Source organism: Micrasema longulum, unplaced genomic scaffold, assembly GCF_059751315.1.
Source record: "Micrasema longulum isolate JH-2025_06_02 unplaced genomic scaffold, ASM5975131v1 h1tg000198l, whole genome shotgun sequence".
In the NCBI taxonomy this organism is placed as follows: Eukaryota; Metazoa; Arthropoda; class Insecta; order Trichoptera; family Brachycentridae; genus Micrasema; species Micrasema longulum.
In genome coordinates this window covers 171904-190246 of record NW_028277403.1, presented here as the reverse complement: position 1 = coordinate 190246, position 18343 = coordinate 171904, and the positions used below count along the sequence as shown (strand labels likewise).

General features: G+C 32.7%; 2 protein-coding genes across 2 annotated transcripts in view; one reads left to right on the top strand and one right to left on the bottom strand.

Annotated features, from left to right (window-relative positions):
• Nucleotides 1–11050, top strand: part of LOC148283774 (poly(ADP-ribose) glycohydrolase-like) — a 138906-nt gene extending 127856 nt beyond the window's left edge. Inside the window, exon 15 of the mRNA XM_088243260.1 lies at nucleotides 11027–11050. Coding sequence (XP_088099386.1) covers nucleotides 11027–11043 — 17 coding nt within the window. The 3' untranslated portion in view covers nucleotides 11044–11050. The remainder of the gene's footprint in view (nucleotides 1–11026) is intronic.
• Nucleotides 1–18343, bottom strand: part of bru3 (CUGBP Elav-like family member bruno 3) — a 220584-nt gene that overhangs the window by 62302 nt on the left and 139939 nt on the right. The gene's annotated exons all lie outside the window — the stretch shown is intronic.

The window sequence follows — 18343 nt, the reverse complement described above, 5'->3', positions numbered from 1 at the left end:
AAAATGCGAATACTACCAGATTAAAGAGAGCTCCATCGTGCAGCATTTCTCGTTCGATAGTGAGCAATTTTCCTTGTATGTGGGCGACGCCTAGGAGACTCAAGTCTTGTATCTGGACTGGTACCTGCAACGCTACATTTCGTATACTAATGCAGTGCCCTATGCACCATCGGGTATGGAAGACTCAAACCAGTCAATTATAGATTATAAGTCCTGTAAATAATTCGTTTCTTAATACCCACATCAAAAAGTTTTCTCAATATTTTTAATCCAGTATTTGACTGTAATATTTTTCAAATGTTTTTTTTTTGCTTCTATTGCGCAGCCTCAGCTAAGTTTTTGCATTAATTTGCATATTTCTCAAACAGTTTAATATCAGACACACGAAGCGCGGCCATCTAGCACAATCTTTCATCATTAGACCAAAAGCCACCCCACGAACTGCGAATAGAAACGGAAACGTTTTGTGACATTGAAATATCTGCCCAATCTCATTCACAATGGAGGAAGCAAATGCTCCACGCACACATACTCTATACATACATATTACCGTTCTTATATTTAAATTAAAGGGACGTGTTGGGGGTCTTACCATAACCTGATTCGAGCCAACAAACGGTTTGGTGAATATTTGAGTTGGTATGAACGTTCGTTTCTCCTAAAATGTTGATTCACTAAAACCTGCAACTGATCTATGTCGAAGGCTTCCTTTATAAAGAGAAGCAGTTAATTAGAAAATGTGATTTTTAAAATAGGTAGGTAAGTAAAATATGAAGTTATTACGGTTATCAATATCCGTACAACACAGTATATTTGTAAAATGTAATTTATTTATTTATTTAGTCTATTTATGCCCAAGTGGCTTTGTCATATAAATGTGGTTGGGACATGATAAAAATGGAAAGTGTAAAGAACGTGTAACTAGTAAATTCAAGAAATAAAATATAAAATAGAGAAAAACACAAATTATACAAGCAAATAAAATAAGAGCTTGGTAAAAATATATTCAAATATAATATTTAAGAAAAATAACTTGAATTGAGATGGCAGAACAAGGAGTTATATTTGAAGTTTTTTCGATAACTGCATGATGAAAGATAAATTATTACCAAAATTACGCAATGTATAATTAAGCATGCGCGGTCCGTCCATCAATTGTATTGAACCTATGTGTGTCGGACACCATTTGATAATTATTATTGGATATTAATTTTAATAATACAAACTATTTAGGATGCAACTCAATCAGAATCTAATTGCTATTAAAACTCATGATTTCCCATATTTTATGGAGTATATAAGTTATATCATATTTAATATTGGAATTTTATCTTGATATTTGAAAGTCCGATGCACTCCGCTCTTATTGATTTAAATTTGCTTAATTATGATTGATTGTCTGTTTCACGTGTAATTTATTTCAGATTTTTCCGACTTACTTTCAATTTTCGCCCATTATTTGAATCTTTCCACGCGAAACGAGTCGGCGGGAAGACGGACAATTTACGTATTTTTTATTGAAAATTATTTTCCGTTTTTTTCATGTTTTTTGTAGAAAATCAGGTACAAAACTCGAATTCATAAAAGTTGGCGGTTTCCGCGGTGAAATCAATCTCTCGGGGCGTTCGCAGTCGTTCTTAAAAATCGGCCGGTTGGATCCAAACGCGCGAAAGTTTGAATCCAACTGGCGCGGGCGCGAGATGGAAAAAACGACGCCGGGCGCACCCGGGGCCGATCTCTCTGCGCTCTTCACCGATCATCACATTTTCAAAAACTCTATAATATTACAAATACAAACTTTTCGAACTTTTAATTTTCCCTACATTTCGAGCGAGCCGTACCAAATATACCTGACTCGGACATTTCGACTTTGAACGACCGTATCGAATTCCGCCTTTGAAGTATCTACCTGAAATTTGCACTATGCAGTCAAACCTGGCAAGTTCTATCTGAGAAAATCAAGAATCGTTTAAATTTTTTACAATTCTGATTTCACAAGAATTAGTTTCGCCATTTTTGTAAATTTTACGCTGGTTACATAAGGTTAATCCAGTGCGCCGAGTTAGCCCTTTAACAAAGGAAAGTTTTTTCCACTGCAATTGCTGTCTAAGACTAGGTTTTGTAAATCTCATTAAAATTTTCTTATATTTATGTAATTTTAGATTCTTTATGTGGTTAGGTTATGTAACAAAAATTAAAAACTTTTAAAACGTACATTTTTTTGATTTACGCCGTAATCGACTGTGGTATGGTGCAAATGTATTGATATGACCTGCAAAACTTCTTACAATAAGTGTTCGGTTCAACTACTCTGCGTATTATTTGAAGTCAAATCGTCACCTTCGCCCTGCTTCGCTCCACGCTCTGACGATCGTCGAGCGCTCTGCCCTGCAGTCTAGAGCTTGGCCGAAGGTTCCTCCTGCTTGCAAACCGCTGTGTGAGCAACGAGATTCTGCGCTGCAGGCCTCCGAGCTAAAGGTTCGGGCGATCGACCTTCACTAGGGACGGCGGCGTCTGCGCAGCGGCCCCTGACCGCGACCTCTTTACTATTTTTTTTAGTCAAAACAACAAATATTTCTTGTTAGTTTGTTGTTAATCGTAGTGATCTGAGATGGGTTCAAAGTTTATTCATTTGTAACTTCAAAAAAATTGTGACAAACTCACACACAACCTTTTGCCTGCGTTATTATGTGCTAACTGAAGTAAAATTCATCGCACTCCGTCTGATTCCGGAATAAAAAGCTGCGCAAGTTTCTTGGATCCTATGAGGTGGTAGTTCAGAACTGATTTCAAAAGTCCGCGCACGCGCACATTGAGATCTCACAAGCTCTGTAGAATAAACTGATTCATGTTTATTTCCAATATATGTTATTTCATGTTAAAACATGTTATTTTCCATATATTTTGACAGTTTTGCTAACAAATTTAACATTTAAATCAGTCGACACAATTAAACTATGAAATGTGTTTATATTTATTTTTGTTATTATTTTATTTATTAAAATAAAACAACAGCAATTGTAACAAAAAAAACAATATTCACAAATTTAACACCAAAATTATAGTTTTCTATATATAAGTCAATACAATGCAAAAAAAATAAGTAAAAAGCCTACTCGAGAAAAGCCATTCCATTCAATTCCACCTGTGAAAAAAAATGTTCAACTGCAATAATGAAAAAGACCAAATGAAAATATTTTTTTTTCTGTTGACTGCCTAATACGAGTAAGAATCCTTTCGTCAGCGGATGCACACAGAGTAACCCCAGATCAGCCTTACTTCCTTTATTGTTTCAAACAAGATATTTTTTATATATTTAACACGAAACTGCTAATAAAAATAATGCAAGTAAAACCTTTTTAAATTACTATTTCAAAATTTATATTTTTATATTTTTGACACTTGTGTAATAATATTTACTCACATGTCCACCCTCATTCCATTATAACACCTTCTCACCCATCTCCTCACATACTTACACTAACACAAACACACTAGCATGTATTGTTCAAGTATTTAATGTATTTCTGTGGATATATGTCATTGGTTTTATTCTCTGTATATTTTATGTTGTATTTTTTTTTACAAGTATAACTGTTGATATCCGTAATAAATAAAATGAAAAACAAATAAATAGGTACAGTTTAATTCGATTAAAAAAAAAAATTGCAATAAAGGTTCTAGCATGTTCTTTATAGTTGTTTAGAGGGAGGAAATATATATCGAAATAATATATTTTATGGTGGTATTATGGTATAAAATTGCTTTTTAGTTTATTTTTAAACACTTAAATCGAATAACTGTGTTGGTAGTAAGTATACGTTTTACCTATATACCTAGTACCAAGTGACAACTTCTCTAATTAAAAACCTCACTGCATGCCCCGGTAATGTAGGTATTATACATATTTACAAATGGTTCTATTTTTTTAGGTATAATACTTTAAAACACACTCCTTTAATATGTAAGGGCTGGTTCATAAAAAAGAGAAGTTTGCAATAGCAAAAACAGTTCATTATAGCTCCTATCATGTTTATATAAAAATAAAATATGCAAGCAAATAATTTTAATGAATACATATCGAACATTCAAACATTTCACATCGATATGACTTCTTAAATTGTATTCGCCATAGTGTTGTTAGTATTGTTTCTGTAATATTTAGTTATTTTTCTCATTTTGACTAGTTCATCGCTAATCGGAGACAAAACGTTTGCACTTGACTGTCGTATCGTCGTACTGCACGTACTGTTCGTTTTCGTCTCTATACGAATCATTTTCATTTAAATTCGTTAACTCCGCGTGGTATGTGTGTAGGTTCCGGGTCCTTGCCCCAAAGCGCCGGAGGGCTCTCTGAGAAACGTAACAGAGATTCGGAAAAATATTAATGTAGCAAAGACTTCGGGAATGTTCGGAATTCTTCTCAAATATTGATTGATGACATTCCTCCACAATCGAGTCAAAATACTTAAACAGGGATGGAAGAATTTGGAGGGCGCGATAAAGTGAGGGCATGAAAGTAATTACTTAAATTCCGCGCATTTTCTAAATATCATCTCGGTTCAAACAAACGAAAGGTTTGTAATATATCTCAATATGTTTACTTATCTAAGCAAATAAAAGTCCAAGGACAAGATTGTTCATTTGATCATCAACATCAAATCTGTATATTTCTAATTTCATTTGTTTTGTTCAATCAACGGCAGTTTAACAAATGTTGTATTTGGCATCAGGAGAACCGTTAAGAAACATTTTAAATACGCTTATAACTTATTCAATGGTGCAGCTTTTTCAGTTCTTGAGAAAGGTGTACTTAGGCTTTTAAAATACTATAATTGACTATCATAGGCAATAAAAATAAAGCGTTGGTATTTAAGAAAATCATATTAGAAACGTAAAATGATAAGATAAGGGCTAATTAACACGCGTTTAATCTGAGTAATGACAATGTACCAAATTGTTTAGTATAATATGCATATTATAGTTCACCGCCATTTTACAAACTATTGTGAATAACAAACAAATATTAAAAAAGGATTAGAGTACCATCGCAAACATATCATTTAAATTAACATATAACAACAGAGATGAAGAAAATTTAAGAGAAGGTAATATAGAAATCTAGGCATCTACAGGGCTTATGACCTGTCAATGGCTGGTTTAATTTGCTTCTCTTAAATGTTCTTTATCTCTGTTGTAATATGTTAATAAAAACAGCTCCCCAGAGAGTTGAATCCAGTCCTTGTTTACAAAAATTTGGACAAACTCAAAATATTGTTAATAAATCCACCTGGTCCATGAAGAAGTATAGAAATTGAAAAAATAACATTTTCAGGCGTTGCCTAGTATGTAGGTGAAATAATTCAATTAGATGAATCTCACCCGCATAAATAAAGGTTTCAGCTCTTTAGCTTCACAAACATCAGCAGATGAAAGAATTGAAGGAATTTAGATGTTCAAATATGGGCAGAATGGTAAATGTTACACAGTGTGTAAAGTGGCCACTTAAACCAGCCATTGAGAGGTCATAAGCCCTGTAGATGCCTAGGTTTCTATGCTACCTCTCTTTAAGGTTCTTCATCTCTGTTGTAATATGTTTATATATACAGCTCCCCAGGGAGTTGAAATCAGTCCTTGACTACAAAAATTTGGACAAACTCAAAATATTGTTGATATCATTTAAAGATAAACCATTACATTTTTTGTATACAGGTCGGTTTCAATTAATTTGGCTCTGCCATTGGGCAATTTTATATGTAAGTATAATATTATGTCATTTTAATATTTTACTGCAAAAAACATGAAAGATTTTATTATATTGATCACGAATATATGCGCTAAGTTTTTCTATTAAATCCATCACGTTGAGCTTTTCAAAACTTTATCACATAAACAACATTGATTTAATAAGAAGTAATAAACTGGTGTATCTGAAAATATCGTGAAAGTTAGATACCCAATATTCCAAGTTTAGTCTCGTATCTGATAGTGCTGGAATAGTTTGGTAAAGCCATTGGTTTAATGGCTAATAACCGATATCGTCATAGTATCTGAAATTTTCCGAAGTCATACACTGAATCTGCAGATCAGCGATCAAAACAATAATTTTTAATGCTGATCATCTCAGACAAACATGTTACTGCTTCAAATAAAGGTAACATTTTGCGCTCCGATTTCTAAAACACATTAGATTATGTCACTTTTATTTGTTGATGTGTGAATTAAACCAATTTATTGAAGAGACGCGGACCGTTAACACAGCGAAATCTTCACTAAGAAATGTAAAAGAAATACATTATGAAGGCGAAGTCTTTAAATTTTACTAGAGTGTTGTACGTGTGTAAATTGCATACTGGTCTTCTGGGTTTTATTAATATTTTGTATCTTCAAAAAAAATATACGACTTTTAACTTCAGAAATAAAATAAAATAACACATAAAATATTAAAAGTACCCTAGAAATTATAATTACTTTGTTTCTGAAGAAAGTAAATTTCATTAAGGTGCTCAATAAAATTTTTCATTTTTGAATCTTTATTCTATAGTACACTTTATTTATTGAAAATTAATTATAACTCTCATGATTTTTAAGAAATGATTAAAACAACAATCGTTTTTTACGTAGGCTTAAGTTCTTAACAAAACGGGTTTGAATTTATGTTAGATGTAAAAAATAAAAATTGTACACTAAGTAATTCAAGAAGTGATTTCGACGGAAAATTAAAAGATGAATTAAAATTACTTCGTATATTTCTCAATACGATGTATTCAAAGTCATGTTTAACTATCAACAAAGCAATAACAAAAAACCTAAAACATATTTGTAAAATGAAATATAATTCTAACGTGCTAGGCGAAAAAGTATTTTCAGATTTAAGAAATTTACGTAACTAATAAAAACAGCGAGTGAAGTCTGCATTTTGTGGGGAATGTATAAGCTTATCGTTCGGGCGACAATGAACTACCCGCTCTTAATGAATACCCGACCTTAATTCAACCCCCAAATAATGATGGTGTGCATGAGGTAGGTTGGGTGGATGAGTGAGCGGGTGGGTGGTGATAAATAACGGAGGCAGTGTTGTGAGTGGGCAGAGGAAGATCATAGGGAACATGTGCACAAGACAGGTGATAATATTACTGTCATCGGGCACGGGACAGCAGTGGTGGACTCTTTGTCTGGTAATTACAATTACGCATAAAAAATATCAAAAAAGGTGTTTCCTGTAAATAACATGAAATTATAGGTTTGTATGATTATTTATTTATTTATTTAAAAACGATTATTGTCAGCATTATTTTACGGGCTATTTAACATTTTATGAAATTTTGACTCTGAAGGCAGAATAACATGACTATTAAAAGTTGATGAATAGAAAGCACAAAGCTGCTTAAGAAAGTTAAAGCCTAAGACTGATCATCTTACCTTCGTATAACAGAAACGATCAAGATACGCTGCAATTGGACCAGTGCAGTACTAAGGGTTAGTGCGAAGGGAACGATAATTAGTTTATAATTAAATTATTGTTTTATTGTTTTTTTAATGTTAAAAAATTGTTTATTACATTAATTTGTTGCAAATGGAGAGGTAAAACATTTTTGAGAAGGGAATATGGAAGTCTAGGCATTTTAGGGGCTTATGATCTGTCATTGGCTGGTTTAAGTGGGCCCTTTACACACTGGGTAGTATTCACCATTATGTCCATGTTAAAACATCGACATTTCCTCAATTCTTCCATCTGTTGACTTTTGGAGAGTAAAATAGCTGAAAAGTTTATCATGCGTGTAAGGTTCATCCGCCAGAACCATTTCGCCTACTAGGCAACGCCTGAAAACAATTTTCCAATTTTTATACTTCTTATCTTAGGGCCCCGATTACAATGAGAATTTGAAAGAGTTACCTTCAGTTATCTATAAAAAATAACCGATATTTGTTATTTTTTATAGATAACTGAAGACACACACGTCTATCCTAGCATACATTCCGAGCTTCTTTTACATTCAAACATTTTGTCATACATGCCCTTTGGTTCTGTCTGCTTTTGACATGACCAGACTTAAGATTTTGGTTTATCTGATCATGCCACGTCTTCCTTGGTCGTCCTCGTCTCACGTTACCGTTAATTTTCGCCATATTTACTTTTTTTACCATTCTTTTGTCGTCCATTCGTTTCACGTGACCAAACCATCTTAGAGACCCTTTCTTAATCTTATCAATTATACTTGACTCAGATTTAAACTTTCGCCTGATTTCATCATTCGTGACCCTGTCATATATTGATTTCCCACACATTCGTCTAAGAGATCGCATTTCAACCACGTTCACTCGGCTTTCATCCTTCCTCTGCCAGTTCCATGTTTCACTTCCATACATAAAATGTTGGTACTAAAACTCCGTTGTGCACTGCCAGTTAAGCTTCGATTTGATTCGATTCGATTGACCTGTAGATACAATTGAAGAATGTTAACTTTTCATTGTTATCGGGGCCCAGGTAGTCACACTACAAGTGAAAGGCCTTTGGGTGTTAATAAATTTATTTATTATATAAAGGTATATTAATACAAAATAAATATAAAAATATTTACAACTCGTTAAAAATGGCCCTTTAAAATGAAATATTTAGGTAAGTCATAAGAAGGCAAATATTTATTTTCTCATAAAAAAAAAAAATTGACATGATTATTTTTGTATAAATACATTGAACTCCTTAATAAAAATACCAGTCTCGAAAATGTTGCGAAATCGATGAAACCGGTCACTGGATATTCTAAATTTGTGGAAGTATCACTCGTTTTTTATTTATATAATAAAAATAAATGTTTGCTTATTTGTCTCTGAGTAAAAATGCGAAAATTGAAATAAAAATAGCAAAAAACCGGTAAATGAAATAAACAATTACAATAATTGATCAAGCCAACAAGTATGTAAACATCAAATACTCGTAGAGGGGAAAAAATAAAATATTTATAAATAGACAATAACCATTAAATTCCGTAAACCAAACACTTGAGTAGAGTTTTAGATTAATCAGTAGGTACCTATCAAATATCCAATCGAATGTTTCTTGCAATTTTGGAGCAAACGTGAAAGAAGATTCTTGCTATCAAGATGTAAGAAGGATGTAACTTATAGCGTTTATTATAAAACCGTCATTAACATTAAATTTACTATAAACCTCTTTCGCCCAGATATTTATTTATTTATTTTATTAAAATAAACGGCAAATCTGCCTTTTACAAACATTTATAATACAAACATATTTGGCTTAAAATATATATATTTTTTTAAAACATAAATTTCCTTGTACCCAAGATTTACAAAAAAAAATTAAACCTAAAAATTATACAAGATTTATATAAAAAAAAAATACACAGCATATTCAGTAGAAAGTTTAAATAATAAAAAATTCTGCAGTAATATAATAAAAAAATCATAAGTACTGTTTCATACAGCTGGGCATAGTGAACAAAAAACTTTATATATTATGAAATGCATGAATAAATAAATATAATGCAAACGGTATTAAATTGGTTATTTCATCTAGTGATCTTGATTATTTTTTGTGACATGAAGGTAAAATAACCTGTATCCAGGCAGATGGAGAATACAGTTCTGTATGTGTAATAGAACCAGAACCCTGGACGCGTGTTTTCAACTCGATGGCAGCTCTCAGGTAAATATTCAGAATAAGAAAATCACGCGGAGATAAGTTGGCTTCGTTATGAACTGGTTGGCGCGTTCGCTCACCATTCTCGAGGTACGATTCCTGACAGGGTGGACATGAAATATTAATTTCAAAGGTGGTTTAAAATGCAGTATTAAATTGTTCTTGCGATTGGCGTCTGAAGCGCAAGACTGATCGCCTTGCCTTCATGTAACAGATTATCTGAATACGATGCATTTGGTTTACAAATGCAGTGCCCTATGAAACACTGTGTGCAGAATAGGAAATGATGATAAAGACGATAATTTTATTACGCGAACTTTTTTCCACCTAAAACGGAAGACTTTTTATTGTTTTAAAAAATTTGACGCGTCCGTGTTTTGTAATATTATTTGTCTCCTACCGGTTTAAAGTAATCCCGTTACTTTCAGGTATTACTGGATAGTGCTTTCGGCACTCGGAGACCAGTTTACACTTTCCACTACCACCATGCTGAATATTTCCACACAATGTGTTGTTTATTGCCCGTTGCCTGCTTAAAATATTACAGCGGCAAATTTGGATAAGTGCCGCAGGCTCCGGCTCGTTAGAATAATACCCGATAATTCACAACTGTCATTTGCCTTAATATTTCCCTTAAAACGCATAATTTTAAATCCTTTGTGCCCGCAAACTCAGGTGTTAATTAATAACAGCGAATCTCATTCTCGAAATTATCTCCATCGGTAGGCCGGGCACGAATACGCCGTTTAAAGATAAGCGCTGCCAAAGTGTTAACGGCAGTAATGACTTTAATTGTGCCAACTCTTCTCATTTAATTGTTTCGAAAATCGTTTAAAAATAAAGCCTAAAACTCGGAAGGAATCGAAACGTGAACCGTTCGCCTGTAGAGGTCAATAAGAACGTTTGAACGATTTCTAGACACAAAATTGAATGCCTCTTTAATTAACAGAATTCACTTATATTCGAACATTTATCAGTTATGTAATGCTTCTCTTACGCTTCTCTTTTCTTAATTAATTACCCTATATTATAAGAACAAACAACCCCAAAGGATCAATAAAGTCACGTTAAAAAACTGTTATATTTTTAATCCAAAAAAAATAATATTTTTAATAATTTATACGAATATTTTTCATTATAAAAATGTAGTTTCTTCGACAGTTATACTCACACAAGTTATAACACGAGGGTAGAAATATTGACACAAAATGTATAATATCCACCGAATTATCATTTAAACACGTACATAGACAAAATATTTCAATCTCATCTGTGAAATAAAAAAAAACTTATTAAAATAATTCAAAGTTGAGCGTTTTTCTAAGAATTTGCATTGATTTGACGAGTGTTTTCTATTTTCAGATCCTTTAGAAAGATGATTCGTCGGTGTGTAAGGCTTTGGGGCACAATATGGCGCCCCTTGCGGCACAGATTGGAAACATGTCAGGGGCAGGCCACGCGCCCCCGGCGCCCGCGCCCCTGCTACCCCTCTACAAAAGGCTATACACTCTATAGAGCCCCCCCGGATGTAAGCAGCCCTCTATCCCCAAAGCCGTCAAAATCACACCCCCTTTAAATCTGACAGCGTCATGTGACACGGAAGACTGTTAAGAATGATCTCAAAATGTATTTACTGAAGGAAAAATAATCAAGTATTTCGGAGATTAGAGTTTTTCTTAAATGAAGTGCCTTCTTTCTTGACAGACCACAACCTTATCAAGATTTTTTTCTTTTCAAATGTTCAGCAGAGAAGACAGTTGAAACCAAATATCTGTCAAAACATGGATGTAATAAAATCACACGTACAAAAAATGGGAAACTTTGATCATTTTGTCTTTTAACTATTATACAGGATATGAAATAATTTATGTTTTTTTTAAATTTATTTATTTAACTTTTTGTACAAAATGTTATTTGTACATTGGCGAGCTTATTGCCGAATGGCAATTTTTTCCAACCAACCGATAAAATAAAAGTTTTGTTTTTATAATTCAAGTTACCGAACATATTTAATAGATAAAAACATTAAAAAGCTAAAGATATATTAAAATAGAAATAAACGTAATAAATTACCTTTAATCAAAACTATTACTCAATGGAAAAAAGGAAAAAAAGAGGAAAGGAGATGTTTCTTCAGACGTGATTTAAATTGAGATAATGTAGTAACTTCTTTGATGGTGGATAAAAGATGATTCCACAGTTGAGCCGCATGGACACTATATGAGTTAGAGAAGAAAGAGGAATTGTGGATGGGTATTAAGAGAGTGCCTTGAGAATTAGAACGAAGAAGTAAACCATGAACTGATAAGCGTTGAAATTTTTCACGCAGGTATATAGGAGCGTTAAGACTATAAAGTGAGAGGGAGTAATAGTCTCTCCGCTGCCTAATTTTGAGCCATTTCAGTTGCCTACGATAATCAGAAATGTGGTCATATTTCCTAAGACCAAAAATGTACCTTATGCATGTTATTACCTCGACAAATATTTGACATTTATTCAAGTCTAGATAAAAACCCATAAGATTGAGATCGGCAAAGTAGATTCGATTAAAAAAAAAGTTTGTGAAAAAAAACACGAATCAATAAAATGCAACAATAGTAAACACTGAAACAAATATCCTATTTTAGTGACTGCACATAATATAAGGTTTCTAGTAGCACTACAATATTAAATAATTTTTTTAACTTTAACAATATTTGTCCCCAGTAATTTTCAGTAAGTAATTTTTGATTTTACACTGGAAAGTTAAACCAGTTTTTCCTCGGCAATGCAAACTTACTCACCAAAGTTCCCAAATAAACATTACAGTAAAACAGATAAAGAGTAAATCAAGAATCAGGGTTGCCGAACGTCGGTTGTTTTCCGGACCCCAAATATGCAGCTCCGTTACCGGTGCGCTTCGGTTAGCTTATCTTGATGCAATGCCACAGAATACACGTTATAAATGAAGCGACGCTATCCGCCTGCAATACGAGTAGATAACCACATGTTTTTATTTGCATAATAATGTCAGAACTGTATTGTTACGGTAGCAGTAGCGAAACGTGAGTCAGTTTAAGCTTAGGAGATCCCAAAAAAGAGCACAGCGTAGGTGCTTGACCATTATAATTTTTGCATCACAAAAGGTCAGAAGACAATTTTGTAAAGGACGAAATAAAAAGGGCTGAGAAATATAACGAAATTTCTGTCATATTATTGTAAATTTAATCCCTGCGCTAGAACTCATGTTTTGATAACGATTTGACTGCGGTGTCGTTGAATATTTATTTATTTATTATAAAGAAACATACAGGCAACAATGACCAAATCACACAACAAAAATAAAGTTGAATGACAGACGAGCAAAGTTTCTAAATAATAATCATACATATATAATTAATTATGGTACATTCTTAAAAGACGATGTGTTTGTGTGCATTTGTATGAAAGTACGTGTTCAGCCGAATGTAAGATGTGTAATGTCAATGCAAAATAACTTTACCGAGCGATATTATCCGAAAAATATATTTTGAATTATTGCTTACAAATACTTACCTTGAGGCTTTGAATTTGAGATAAAAAAACTTTTGAATCGCTCAAATGCAATTTTTAAATACCGCGCAATTTTTTTTTTGTGTTAAAAAATCTTTATTAGCATAAAAAACAATACACACAATAAAAAAATGGAACACTTCAGGTTTAACTTGCCAAAAAAGAGTCTAGCTCTTGTGTTTGGCAAGTTTACAAAATAATATAAAAAAGAAACAAAAATGCAAAACAAAATAATACAATGAATAAAAAATTAAACAATTTAAAAAATTGAAAAAATTTAACACTTATAAAAAACATAAATAAAAAGACAAAATTAATAAATTGATTAAAACAGGCACATATATACAAATCACTATATTTTCAAAATACAGTTAATGTAAATCATGTCAGAATGCTTTTCTTTCATTTATCCTTGAATTTTCCGTAATTTATTTATTTCCGTAGATTTTGTGATAAATTATTGAAAAGCTTCCGATGTGTAATTATGTTTGGCCGTAGTAGTTTTAATTCTCTTTAGAGCGAGGCATCCTGTTCTTAACCTTCCCGTAATACAGTCCGATGGGCGGCTCTCCTTATGCTCTTGGAGCATACAACACTTTTCATAGATATCCCCCACTCTTAAAACATTAAATTCCTTGAACAGTTCGGTAGTTGGGAAGAAGGATGGTGTATATAGTATTATTTTGATATTTTTTTGAAGCACATTTAAGGGTCAAAGATGAGCGTTAAAAGCCCCTCCCCATCCAACTATTGCATATTAAAAAATTGACTGTACTAAAGCATGATAAACTGTCTTCAATTAATCCGTCGATAAAATACCTCTAAGCTTTAAAAATATGTGCAGTAATTTTCTTTGTCTTTGGCACATTGAATCTATATATTCTGTCCATTTAATATTTCTGTCGATCATTATTCCTAGATATTTTATCTTAAATTTTTCCGTCGGGGTAACACATTGAGAAAGACAGTTTGTATGGTCCCCGCAGTTTTTGAAGTAAGCTAAAAAAATATGCATTTTTATAATATAACATGTTAAAATAACTGTTTTTTTTTAGCTATTTGTCGATTCCCAATATAAATAAATCTTCTCGTATGTGTCCAAGGATAAAATAGCATTCCCATTGTATAGATATATTTACACACTCAAACTTTTCTGGCATCAGTATGACTCTATGCAGGTTTAGTTGCGGATTCATCATAATTAAGGGTGTCACCGCGTCAATGGGAAACCGTGAACTCAAAACACACATTATTAATATTAACTGAACACAGAGACGTATTATTTCGGCTCAGTAATGAACCCGCTACAATGAACTTTAGCATCAGATTACTATCGAAATCTAAAACATATAATTTAGCAAGGTAGAGGTTGGACATGTCAATATTTTGCTTTCATTGATTTTTCACATTTTTTTTTACATTGATATAACAATGGGGTTCCATATAAACAAATGTATGTCTGTTATAGGTCTTTGCTTGATAGATTAAAGTTTTATGAAAAATCAGACAAATAAATTAATTTTTCAACCCAAAATAAATTATTTAATATTTCATTTTAACGTTCATTTGTTTAAACATTAGGTTTTTATATTTATTTAAAATCTGCATAAACTTATAAAAATGAGCTTACACTGGAAAAATAAGTTAGTATGAAAATAAGCATTGAGTTAATTCTTAAAAATATGTAAAAAAAATAAAATCTTGTGAACTTCATCAAGGAAAAGTGTTGCATGGCAACGCAGATTTTGTACATAGACAAATGATGAAAAATGGTCCCGATATGTAGTTTTAATTTAAGAAATAACCCGCCAAGCCTCTTGTCAGTGGGTGGGCAAGAAATGATGAGGAATAAAGTTATGTAAAATACACCACCACACTTAGACCATTTGAATAAATAACGTTTCTTGGATTTCTTTCTTGTAACTGGCTGGAATCGAACTTGGGTCGCCAGTTTCACCGTTAGCTGTTTAACCAACTCCGCCACGACACCAGTCAGGTAATTCACGTCAAAGATAATCATAAGAACGTTAGCATTTTTAAACTGATTTATTTACTTAAGGGTTGTTTATTACACATTATTAAAGATATGAGTCCTAACTCCATGGAACTAAAAGTTATGTGTTGAGTTGGGACGAGCAATTAGTTGACACAGACACACAAGTGTATTTCATCACATATATTATATAGGACCAGAAACATATAAATATACTTTGTTTAAAACAAAGTATATGTCACATCAATAGGTAAACATTAAACTCTAACATTCGGAAAATCATCAAGGAGTTTCCCTTTAAAATCCCTCCCACTCAGGGAAATCCAGTCTTCAACTCCTCTCTTGAAAATGGTTTTTGTCCTTGAGAACTTAATACGCTCTTCCAAAATTGTTAAGTTATCAAGGCGATTTAAATCACATAACCAATACAGTGATCTTGATGCGCGCAAGGAACAAATGAAATTAAAAAGTTTTAGTGTTGTTTTAATAATCTTTGATGTACTCGTACAAATATTTTTTTATTTGAAATTTATTTATAAACCCTTACGGATTACAAACATTTCACAATTTTTTTTTTCTTTTTTAAATTTATAATAGGTTGTTGGTGATAATATGTTCGATATCTTTTGTAAAGGTTGTCTGAGTCTTTTGTTTAGTTTTGTCTGGTAGTCTATTGTATAATTTCAGTCCCTGGTTTATAAGTCTTGACTGTCCTTGTTTCGTTTTAGAATGTTGTGTTTGATATTGTTCTGACATTCTGGTATAGTGTCCGTGCTTACTTCAATTTTTAAAAGTTTTAATTTTTCGTCTACAGTTACATCAGTGGCTACTTGATAAATAAATTTAATCAACTCTAGTTGAAAAAGTTCAGTAAAATTAGATTGTTTAGTTTGTTCAAAAAGTTCTTTAATTGCTCTTTTCTTTATTTTTATTTTAAAAATAAAATAAATTTGTGGACGCTGTTAAATTTCTATGGCTTGTTACAAAATCCTCAAAATGGCGTCCACGTCAGGCGTTACCATTGGGCAGCCTTGATGGAGGAATTATACTGGGAATTACATACTATTGTGGTCGACTGACCATTCCACGCGTTTCTGGGGTTTTGTTACTTTGCTTAATTAAGTGCACAGTGTATTTTAATGGCGATCAAACTAGACTCACGTGGCGCCCAGAGGGTGTGACAGACCGTTAATATCCTAAATGGGGCGGTTGACAACCCTGACAGCGTATGTCGGACAGTAGTAATTATAATTAAGGTAAAAATACAATTGAGATAGAAGGTGAAAGTAAACAAGCCGGTGATGACGTTCCATTAATCTTTATAAAACGTCGCTATTATCGTGACCTTACCGAAGTACTTAAAGCACATCCGGGTAATTCCTGTATCAAAACTGTACGTATTTGTCTTCAGTGATCATTGGAAAAACAGGTGAAAAACTCTTTAAATTTTTTACAATCAACACGATGTTACCTACTTCAAAATATTTTTTTAAAATTCTGTATGATTTCAAAACTATTTCCACTTTTCAAAATTAAACTAAAATTTTTATAATGGTAAAATTGTGCAAATAAATACTATTATGTAGCTACATAGTCATATTTTCATCTTTTCGTTATTTCCATATCCACAACCTATGGTGCATAGGGGACTGAACTAGAAATCCACTTGCAGCATGCAGGGATGATGATAAATTAAAAATCATTTGATGTAATAAAACGGATTTAAGAATACATATATTAAAAACACCCGTAAACGAGGGACGTCATATTTCTTTTGTTATAAAATGAAATTTTTGCGCTCTAATAATTAACTAAAATATTTCAAAATGGGAATCAAGTTGTAATAGAGAGGGGTTTGAATCTTGGACCTCTGCTCCGTGAGTCCTCGACACTAGCCATGGAACCGCAACCGGGTTTAAACTCTTTAAATAATAAACGTGGAAATATATCGTCGGTGGTACTATATTTTTTAAATATATATATTATTTATTTTTGCACCACAACAGGCCAGAAGGCCCAACCACAGTGGTGAATTACATCACAGAACACCCTGACTTGAGAAAAAAATCATTTTTTTTAATGTTTGTGTTCTCACCGGGAATCGAACCCGGAACCTTCCGTGCGTGAGTCAAGCTTCTTGACCACTACACCACGGAGACCTCCTACCTTAGGATCCCTGGTGTAAAAAAATAATTTATAGAAACGCGGTATTGCAGTACCACCGACGATATGGCATTTCATATTTTTTGTTTGTCGTTTTAATTTCACAAACAACTCTAGGAGTGTAAATGTTATGTGAAAACTTTTAACAAACTTAGCACTCGAATTTCGATTCGTTCAAAGCTGACATTATCCTACGATAACAGTATTCGGTCTTCATACTGTTAAGAAGATGGGGAAAGTTTTAATAAGATATCCATCAAACTCAAGAGCATTACCACACAATATAATATGTTCGCATTCTAAATTACTCGTATAATATAGCTGGAATGGCTTTGAATAATCGTTCACGCTAATTCGCGTACGAAGATTACAAAGAAAAATTATTTTATTACGATGTACATTTTCCACAATTCTAAAGATTTCAGATTACATTAAGATAAATCTTTCGGAACCCTCGATTTAGAAAAAAGAAAATAATTGTTCTCTTACAATATTTGGAGAAAATAAAAAAATATGAAAACGTGAATGTTTTTTGCAGGTTTTTCAGTAGAACTTGTAAAAATACAAAAATAGAGAAAAAATAAATTTAAGAAAATTTTCATGTCCCGAACACATTTTTTGGAATTATGTGAGCATTTGTAGTAAAAAATTATTTATCATCATTATCCCCCTTTCGTACCAAGTGGTGCAATGGCACTGAATTAGTAAATCAAATGTAGCGTATTTCGTATCATCTGCTACATGAAGATACGGCGAACAGTCGTACGCTTCAGATGTTAGCCCAATGACAATGAAATATTGCAGTTTAAACAACCTTATAAATCAAAATTTTGCTTTAACTGTCCAAAATCAAACCCAGGACCTAAGGAGTTGAAGGCAAACACTGTGACTACTAAACGACGAGAAGGAGATCTCCACTCGATTGATTTATTCAGAAAGACGAAGGCAATCGTCGAGGATTCTGGTTCTATTTTACTAAGCAGAATTATACT